The sequence below is a fragment of the Homarus americanus genome, unplaced genomic scaffold (genome assembly GCF_018991925.1).
Source record: "Homarus americanus isolate GMGI-L3 unplaced genomic scaffold, GMGI_Hamer_2.0 scaffold57980, whole genome shotgun sequence".
In the NCBI taxonomy this organism is placed as follows: domain Eukaryota; kingdom Metazoa; phylum Arthropoda; class Malacostraca; order Decapoda; family Nephropidae; genus Homarus; species Homarus americanus.
Genome location: NW_024716703.1, coordinates 7,290,341 through 7,301,084, shown reverse-complemented (window position 1 = coordinate 7,301,084; position 10,744 = coordinate 7,290,341). Strand labels below are relative to the sequence as shown.

General features: G+C 34.7%; 1 protein-coding gene across 1 annotated transcript in view; it reads left to right on the top strand.

Annotated features, from left to right (window-relative positions):
* Window positions 1–435: 435 nt before the first annotated feature.
* LOC121858271 (dihydrolipoyl dehydrogenase, mitochondrial-like) overlaps window positions 436–10,744 on the top strand; it is a 125,926-nt gene continuing 115,617 nt past the window's right edge. Inside the window, exon 1 of the mRNA XM_042354581.1 lies at window positions 436–538. Coding sequence (XP_042210515.1) covers window positions 497–538 — 42 coding nt within the window. The 5' untranslated portion in view covers window positions 436–496. The remainder of the gene's footprint in view (window positions 539–10,744) is intronic.

Sequence of the window (10,744 nt, the reverse complement as noted above, 5' to 3'; positions counted from 1 at the left end):
GCCTAGCAGGAATCGAACCATTGAATTGCTGGTGAGAGATACATCATACACACTTTACCTCTGTGCCACCAATACTTTTTTTTTAATAATACAAATAAGACAGGATAAATACCAATTAATACGGTATGTTTACCATTTATTCTACTTAAATCATTGTAACAGTTTTAAAAATTATATAAAACAATTTCATAGAGGAAGTACCTTAGAACAGCGATCAAACTGACAAATGATAACAATAACAAAAATTACAAAATTGGCTGGCGACTGGCGTTCCAATAATAAATAATAATAGATGTATACGTCATGGTATATAAATTAAGTATGTTGAGATGATATAAAATGTGGATTTTTTTATTTCAATTTCTATTTATTTGAAATTCTTTGTATTTTCTAAGAATTTATTTATTTTATAAGACCTAACTAGCAGGTTCAAGGTTTAAGTTGCATCGCAGCATAACTTGCATCACCAGCTGACGACGTCCATTGAGGCAAGAATATGCAGACATCAGTGTTGAGCCGAATTTCCACTGTGGCGAAGGTGAATCATAATTAAAGACGCATTTATATATTTAGGTTAACAGAATTGTATTTGTGATTATGCAGACTATTATTCCAGCTGTAACGATGAACATACGAGACATAATTGGGATTCATTACCTTGGCCGATCCTCCTGCTGCTAACGTTTGTTGCATCGCCGGTATTTTCATTGAGCGAATTGTCATTAAAAACACAGATGATTTATGTAATTAATGACCTTATTGTATTCACGCAATTAATTAGTTTTAAAGAGTAGTAACGAAAAATGTTTGTAAAACCCCCAAGCGAGACGATCATGTAACTGGGGATTGCGGCCTAACATGTTTATGACCAACATGGGAAGTTATTCCGCTAAAACACGTACTAGTAATTTTGGTGTAAACCTTACTTTTGGTAAATTTGCATTCACATCGTTCACTTTTAGCAAGTAAAAAATATATTTTTCTAGTGTATTTGTGTGTTTAGACCGAATATGACCTTAATTTTTGGCGGAAATTAGCCGGGGTTTTTTTTAGCGATTTTTTTTTCGTTTGACGTTTTCCGGAAAAAAAGTGGCTTAGCGACTAAAAAAATACCCACCCCCCCAAAAAAAAACTAGTAAAACAAAAACCAAACCAAACCTAACCTAACATAACTTAACTGACTCTCACCAGATGATGAAATCACCTATTTCTTACCTTATCGGCCTGGTTCTTGTTCGTCGTTGCATTATGGGATTCTTACCCAACGCCACATACGTTGGTCTTTGCGATATTTACATTGTCTTGCTCGCAATCAGCTCCATATACTTCAAGTGACATCCATCGCAGACTTCCATGGTCGGAACTGAACTGGAATTTCAAAATATGAGACCCAAAATAAAACTCGAATTTGATTGGGCCCAATATACTCCGAATTAAACCCCAAATCATTTTAATTGGTTCCAAAGGCAAAAATGCTTTTGATTGGCCGCGTGACGTGTACAGGAACGCATGCGCTTGATGATTTATGAAGGAGACACGCGTGTTGGGAGAGAGGCAGACGATAATGGTGGGAGGTTAATAGAAGAAAATTTAAATTTTTTTTGAAAAGCTATCCCCGTTATTATACATTTCCGCCAGTAATGTAATAGATGAAAATTATCTTAAAATTAGACGTCTTATTCGAATATGATAATAGATTAGTGGTAGGAATGAATGGTGTGTAAACACAATAATACCTTATTTTTTAATAGTAGTGTCGATAAAGATTCGGTTGACTAGATACACAGGAATCACCAACAAAGGTAAAGGTGTAGATAACGGCTACCACCAGAAGGAATTGTCCGAATTAGTTGCAATTTTTTTATACTAATATGATATTAACACAAATCCGACCTAACAATCGTAAATGTGCATATTACACCAACCATGAAATTTGAAGAAAAAAGTGGTTATCTGATGGACTTTGATGTGATTAGTTCAAATTTAACATTCGTTTTTGTCGGAAATTACTTGTTTGTGATTTAGCTCCCCCTCACATAATTGTTCTATCGATTGCATTTTTTGAATTCCCGGTACTCTGTGCTTGCTAACTTATACCATATAACCAAACTAAACCTTACCTAACAACGGAGCCCCCTGACCCCAGTGATCCCTAGCTGGGGGCTTTGCCCCCGGACCCCAAAGCGCTATGTAATACCCCTAAAGTTGCGTGATCAGCCTCCACAAAAATATAAATAGCTGTTAAGAGTATTTCTTACCTTACTCCGAGTCAGGGTCAGAGTCTGAGTCAGGGACCACAATATGTCGTGGGTTCCTCTGTTCTCTAAAGTTTCCTTATTTTTAGAATGAAATCATACAACAAACTTCCAATAATCGAAATCGCACCCGGCACGTTATGGCTCCCATGTAGCAACTGATTAAAAATGTCTCGTCTTAGCACCCACTCGAAATTTTCAACCCTAATTGGTTGAATCAAAAGTTGAGATTTTTTATTGGATTTGATTGGCTGCCGCCCCGCCCTAGATTTGATTGGCGGCCAGCCCCCGGCACATTCCTGGGAGGTAAGTGAAAGTACGTACACACAATTTGAGCAACAACGTAGGGCTAACGGGTGATCTGATTTTAATTTTTTTTTAAATTCAATAACTTCCTTATTATCAATTTGTGACGAAAGTGTAATATAAGAAAACGATCCTAGAAAAACTAGTTCTATTGATTGAGTGTAGTGAATTCTTGAATTCTGTGTTTGTTGTAAACTGCACAATTACCACATCCATAGGTTTAGCATGTTAGGTCAGGTTCTATTAGGTTCTATGCATTATCGTGTTAATTTAGGTGTTGAACAACTTACTTTAATATTGAGGTTGATATACATCAGCAATGGCGAGGAGGAATTTGTGGAAGCGTTCACCATCATATATAGGAAATGTCTCTTGAAGAGGGATTCATCGAGGTAAACAATAAAAATAGCGCCGGGAGGAGAATTGTGAAGCGAGATAGAGTAAATAAAAAAAAATACTTAAAATCATTAACCTAACCTAGCTGGGGGGGGCTCTGCAGTCATTTGGTGTTCTAGGTGTGTACTGCTACATACGAACATACATAATAAAATGCTAATTGTCTCTCATACACAATTTGCATTATAAATGTCATTGAAGAAGTGTCTTAGAATTGTCAAAATTACTGATTGCAGCTATAAAATTCACGAGATTCGTTTAGTGGCAACAAGTGAAATGATGCCGACCTACCTCCTATGCCAACGAGTTTGATTGCACAAAGTGGGCAAGGTTAATTCATAATGATAAATTGTATGTTAAAAAGGTTAATGCTGTATTAATGACTAACCCACAGACTCATTATTTGTTTTTATGTTTATTTAATAACCACAGTGTGGTACCCTGGTTACGAACTGGTTACGCTCCTGAGGATGTTCTTATGTCGGAAATGTGTGTAAGTCGGAACACATCCTGTGTGCATACTGTACTTAGAGAGCAATGTTAAACTCCCACTATATCATAGCCTCAGTCCTTATACTGTATACATCTTAGATTACTTAATTGAAGAGAAAGAAGAAATAGAATGACAAAGTATAGTAAAGGAAAATAAAAAATAAGTCATCAGGTAAATAAAGTACCCGGTACTGTAATTTTAAAGTTTTATCCCGTTCTTATAAGCGGGCCTTCGTAAGTCAGACGTTCGTAAGTCGGGGACCCCCTGTACAGTCAGTTATGCTATAACGCGATAGTTGTGTTCTTATAAAACATCGTGTTATAGAAATTCGCGTAATAGAAATAACGGCTTATAGAGAAAATAGGGTTAGGTGCAGATTATTCGAAATCGAAAAAAATTTCGTAGTTAGCCTAACACAAAGGATAGTAGTCTAAATTAATGTTACATTCATATCTAATAATGAAATCATACAGTAAATGTTACACTTTACCTTGAAAAAATATGAATATAACTTGATGGGGGAGAAGGTTGATGTTGAGGAGTCATGCAGACAGGATTTGACAGTTGTCATCGTCATCATCAGTATCATCATCAGGTGCAGTTTTGGTTGCATGGGAGGGAAGAAAAAACGTCTAATTCCAGAAGTGGATGGCTGTGGTTCAGTGTCTTAAGACTGCTTCTTGGGGGTTGACTTAAAAAAGACGTCTAATGTTTGCTGCTTTGCCGTCTTTCTTCTTTCACAAAGAAGCTGTTCATAAGGTGCCAAAAAAGATTTAACACCACGAACTGCAATCCTGCTCCTTTCTGCATTGTAGTCATTGTCTTCCAAGATCTGCAACTGCTTATCGACTTCCCTCAGGATAGAAGACAAAACAGAAGTGGGAAGCTCTCGTGGTTTTGCATCCTGGACTTCTTCATCTTCGGCACCTTCTATTTCCCCAGCAGCAACAAGTTGTTGTAGATCTTCTGTAGAGAGGTCTTCACAGTGGGACTCGAGCAGTTCCTCAACATCAGCGCCTTCCACTTCAGCAAAGCCAACTTGCTTTGCAAGAGAAACACAATTTTCTTTAATTTTTGGGAGCTCCTCTGATGCATCAAAGCCTGTAAAATCATGAATTAAATCTGGGAGAAGCTTCCGCCAAACTACACTCAAGCAGTCCTTACTTACTTCACCCCAGGCCTCCACAATGATGTCAATTGCATGCTTGATGTTGAAATTTTTCCAAAACTGAAGAACACTGGCCTTATCATTTCCTTCCTCAGTAGCTGCAATAAGTTTCTTAAATGTACGCCTCAAATAATAGGCTTTGAAGGCTGCTATTACTCCTTGGTCCATTGGTTGAAGGAGAGATGTTGTATTTGGAGGTAGAAAGAGCACTTTGATATTGTCAGAAAGCTCAGCAATGGTGGGAGGGTGGCTTGGCGCATTATCTAAAATGAGGAGAATCTTAAAATCTATATTATTCTTGCAATATTTTTTGAAAACATTTTCAAAAACATCCACAAGAAGGTCAGAAAAAATTTGTCCCGTCATCCAACCTTTTTTGCTTGACCTAAAGTGAATACCTAGAGTAGACTTTATGTAACCCTTTAAAGCTCGCCGGTTGACAGAGTGATACACCAACACAGGCTTAAGCTTTTAAGTCTCCACTAGCATTTGCACCCAACAACACTGTCACACGGTCCTTTGCAGCCTTAAAGCCTGGAGCATGTGCTTCATTCTTGGAAATGTAAGTTCTTGTTGGCATGCACTTCCAGTATAAACCTGTTTCATCCAAATTAAAAATTTGGTCTAAGGTGTAGCCTTCTTCCTGAATCATTTCTTTACAGTGGGAGGAAATGCCCGGGCACTTGCTTCGTCGGCACTTGCTGCTTCACCACATAACTTTACATTATGAAACGCATAGCGGTTCTTAAAACCAGAAAACCATCCACTACTAGCACTAAAGGCAACCACATGAGCAGGATTTTCAGCTTTTTTCTTTAGGTCCTCATATATTGATAAGGCTTTCTCTTTAATGTTGAGGAAGCTGGTTCCAGATCGCTTTTTTGTTTGATCTTCTATCCAAACACTTAGAAGCCATTCCATCTCCTCAAGTTCCTTTGGCCGTGATATCTCACTTTTGCTAGCACTCAAAGTTTTTCCAGCAATACAGCTTGCTTTAATCTTTGCTGCATTGTCTCTAATGGTGAGTAAAGTAGACTCCTTTATTCCCGTTGCACGCACAATATCACATGTTCTTTCCTTATTTTCAAAACGCTTGACAACATCAAGCTTTTCTTCAAGTGTTATAGCCTTTCTTTTACGATCACCACCGGAACGCTTCCCGGAGATATTCTTCTTTTCCATAGTCACAAAATTGGAGAAACAGTAAATCAGAAATCACTGAGGACGCTTAAAAACTTCCCACGTGTTTCAGACTGAACGTGTGGTGTAAACAGAGCGCGCGGGTCTAAAACGCTACGTATTTTGTTTTTCTCTCTTAATTAAAATTTTACAATTTACATATACTGTATAGGTATACTGTATACATAAATATTACATAAATTATTTTTGCAATTCTTCACAAACAAAACACACAGATCAATTGAACATGTGATGTCGAATGTGAACTGTAGACATTGCATAACCCCGCGCCAAGCCACAACACTGTACAGTACACTTTAAACACTACGTATTTAGTTTTTCTATTTTATTTAAATTTTTACAATTTACATATACAGTATATATTATTCATATTATGCTACAGCGCCACAAAACATGAGAAACGTTTGAGTCCCCCAGTAGAGATGTCCGTTCTCTACCCACTTCAGGATGTCTAAGTCCTCCGTTTTCTTTTTGTGTACTCGCTCAGGGACTCAAGTATTTCTGTATATAACACAGGATGAAAAGGGAATTTGAAATTATGAGTGAATGAATTTATTATACAGTGATCAATTAACATAGTTTTGATGTGTTTCAGTAGTATTCAGGCGCCTTCAGCCTAGTAATGTTACGACATTCGTATCACTCACTCTAAACCACGAATTCCACCCATACAGAGAGAGAGAGAGAGAGAGGCCAAGTGCTCTGTTTACATCACACACACACATAAATATTACATATATTATTTCTGCAATTCTTCACAAGCAAAACACATAACTCAATTGAACATGTGATGCCGAACGTGAACTGTAAACACTGCATAATCCCGCACCAAGCCACAACAACCGTTCGAGTGGAATCGCGTTAGAGCAAACGCGTTCGCGTTTTACGAATATTGTTCCTCTATTCATCAATCGCTTTAGAGCCAATTCGCGTTGTCAAAACACGCGTTGTAGCAGAACTCGCTGTATATATATTTGAGAGGTAGTAGGCAGCTATCAGACCGGGAGGGACTACTGCCTTGGAAGATATTGGAAGCGTAATGTGTTGTCTAATGGTAGACCCTGCTGTCATATGGTACAGTATCACAAAATTGTGACCAAGTTCCAGGTTGCTGATCTGACTTTGTCTCGTTTACACAATGGTAAATATCTAGTATAGTTGCTAACACCGAATTTACTTTTGAAAATGGGTCATACAAATTGACCTTCATTGCCTTCGGAAATGAGCAGTAGTCGAGATATTGAAAAAAAAAGTGGAAGGTCAAATGTAAAACCTAAAAAAAAAAAAACTAGAGAAAACCTAACCTAACCCCTAAAGAAACTTACTTTAAGTAAGAGATACAGGAGGATAGAGTGATGCGATTTGAATGAGGAAGTGGTGTCTTCGTCAGTGTCAATCTCTTACTACAGTACCATACATGGCTTTCTACACAGTACTGACACTGAATTACATCTTGGACAAGAACACCGTGAGCCATAAAAATGTCAACGGCTGCTGCTTCATTGTCCAAAATGCGCTGAATAATGCACCAGCCAGCTAATGTACAGTCGGCCACAAGAATAAGTATACACCTACGGTTCGTGTTTGAGACAAAATATCTGGTAACACAGTCCTGAACAAAATGGACAAAATTACAAAAGTACCTGTAATTTATGTTTTATTCCTACATATATGTTATGAATACATTTGTTGTGAATGTTTTACAAGTGTATTGTTTATATTACAAGTAATATATTGTACAGGTTGACAATCCCTTATCCGAAATCCTTGGGGCCAGAGGCATTTCGGATTTTGGAATTTTTTGGTTTTCAGAATGGTTATTATTATTATTATTTATTTATTTATTTATTTATTTATTTACTTATTTATCTATTTTTTTTAATGTGTATTAGCCCACCCAGACATACATCACTGACCCACATCAGGGCCTGGGGAACGTAAATATAATAAAAATTATAATAATAATAAAAATAATTCATAGGTCTAGGTCGTGTTTCTAACTTTTGATCTTTTTTCATTCATGTATTTCTTATTATTATTATTTTATTATTACAGTATTATTGTTATTATTATTAATTTTATTGTTATTATTATTATTATTATTATTATTGTTACCATCATTATTATTTTATTTTGGTGTATTTTTATTAAAATTTTCATTTACTATGAATAATTATTATTATAATTATTATTACTATTACATTTTCGCCCCCAGGCCCTGATGTGGGTCAGTGATCTATGCACGGGTGGGCTAATCCCTGTTTAAAAAAAAAAAATTGCCTCACAAAAAAACTTTAGGTTTTCAGAGCTTTTCCGTTTTCGGAATTTCGGATAAAGGGTTGTCAACCTGTATCCAATGGTAATAATCTTGTTGCCGAATGGGATTGCAGTTATCTTACAGCTCTCTCCTCCCCCCTTACCTTTTCTCTTGCCCTATTTTTTTTTTTTACTGATGTTTGGATTAGTAAAGGGAGGAAGAGGAGTAAATAGAAGAATAAAGAAGGGGAAAACAGAATATAGAGATAACAGGTGGGGGGATCTGAGTTTCATCATGCGTCTGGATGCGCAGTTTCAACGTTACCAGACCATTTTCGGACCTTACAGTTACAGTGTGTATACTTATTCCTGTGGCCGACTGTACATTCTTCTCACACAGATGCCATCTTCTAACTGCCCGTGAATAGAGACTTGTGCTGATTAACGCACAAGTATTACATCACATCAAAACTCATGTCAATTGGCCAAATATTATAAAGTAAAACTTAAAATAACTAGAAAACTATAAATTTCCAATGGAAAGGTTATAGAATAAATTATTTTTATTTTATTTTTCTCCATCTCCCCAAATATGACTATGGCAACTACTAAATATTAACCCACACAATTGCAGGGTCTCAATTGTTTCTCTTTCCTTGACAATACAACATACATACACTTTTTTTTTTGTGTGTGTGTTAAGATTGGTGTTGCTGACGTTCGCAATTCCTATAAAAAGGGATAATACCTGTAAAGGTTATGTTACCTTTCAACATTTTGGATAATCATTATTTTGGAGGTAATGTCGAAAGTTGAATTATTTACTGTAAGTATTCCTCTGAAAAATCTGCCAAGTTGCTTTGTCGTATGTTTATTTACAACCGACCCGCTCAGTCTGAATGTGAATGTACTCTCATGACCAATAAAAATGTAAAATTATACTAGATATCAAAGTAAGTACTTTCTGTTTAATATGGCAGGGGATTGGGTAAGGTTAGGCAGCTTTCTTTGGTTGGTTAGTTCTATATGTCTTTGACATGTAAAATCATAATTTCCTTGAAAACCATTAATTTCTCAAGGAAATGAAGGTTATATCTGAAGAAAGCACACCAAAATACACCAGAAAAATAGGTTTATATATATATATATATATATATATATATATATATATATATATATATATATATATATATATATATATATATATATATATATATATATTTATATATATATATATATATATATATATATATATATATATATATATATATTTTTTTTTTCATGTAAATCCACAATGAAAACGTGGATAGGATAAATCTTGATAAAATCACACGGGAAAATGGAAACAACGGAAATGAGCAGTAGTCGAGATATTGAAAAAAATGTGGAAGGTCAAATGTAAAACCTAAAAACCTAAAACCTAAAAAAAAAAACTAGAGAAAACCTAACCTAACCCCTAAAGAAACTTACTTAAAGTAAGAGATACAGGAGGATAGAGTGATGCGATTTGAATGAGGAAGTGGTGTCTTCGTCAGTGTCAATCTCTTACTACAGTACCATACATGGCTTTCTACACAGACTTGGGTACCCTTCTGTGTTTGTTGATCGTTGTTTTAAAAGGGCTAAAAAATCCTTTCATTCCTCTCAAACCAGACAAGTTCCTACACTTAAGAATATTTTGACTCTGCCCTATCGTAATGAATTTGTCCCGTTAGTTCGGTCCCTCAAGCTTCTAAATATTAATGTTGTTTTCGTGTATGACTCAACCATTACCAATATGTTAATAAGGAATAGCCCAAGTTTGAATGTAAATGGAAGTGTTTATTGTATTCCATGTAGCAAATGTAATTGTAATTATGTATGTCAGACAGGAAAAACACTGCAGCTCAGAATCAAACAACATAAGTATAATATCAGAACTTGGCCCAAGGTGGTAAAATCTTTAAAAAAACGATCTAGATGTATGATAGTTATTTATTGGTCCCTTCTGACCTGACCTGTCTAGTCACGTCACCACCCTTCTCTTAAGCTCCTCTACGTGTGTGTTGTGGGATTAGTGGATGTCATCATTATGACCTGACCTCATGTTTTAGGTCACCCTGTAATTTAAGCCTCTCTCTGTCCATGTAATCCAGTTGCTCTGAAGATGTCTTGAAAGCGAAGAGAAGCTAAGGTACTCCGTTGTTCCATTTTCCGTGTGATTTTATCAAGATATATATATATATATATATATATATATATATATATATATATATATATATATATATATAATATATATATATATATATATATATATATATATATATATATATATATATATATATATATATATATATATATATATATATATATATATATATATATATATATATATATGTATATATATATAATATATATATATATATATATATATATATATATATATATATATATATATATATATATATATATATATATATATATATATATATATATATATATATATATATATATCTTGTGCGAGCTATCTATCTATGTATATATATATCTATATATATATCTCATATATATATATATATATATATATATATATATATATATATATATATATATATATATATATATATATATATATATATACATATATATATATATATATATATATATATATATATATATATATATATATAC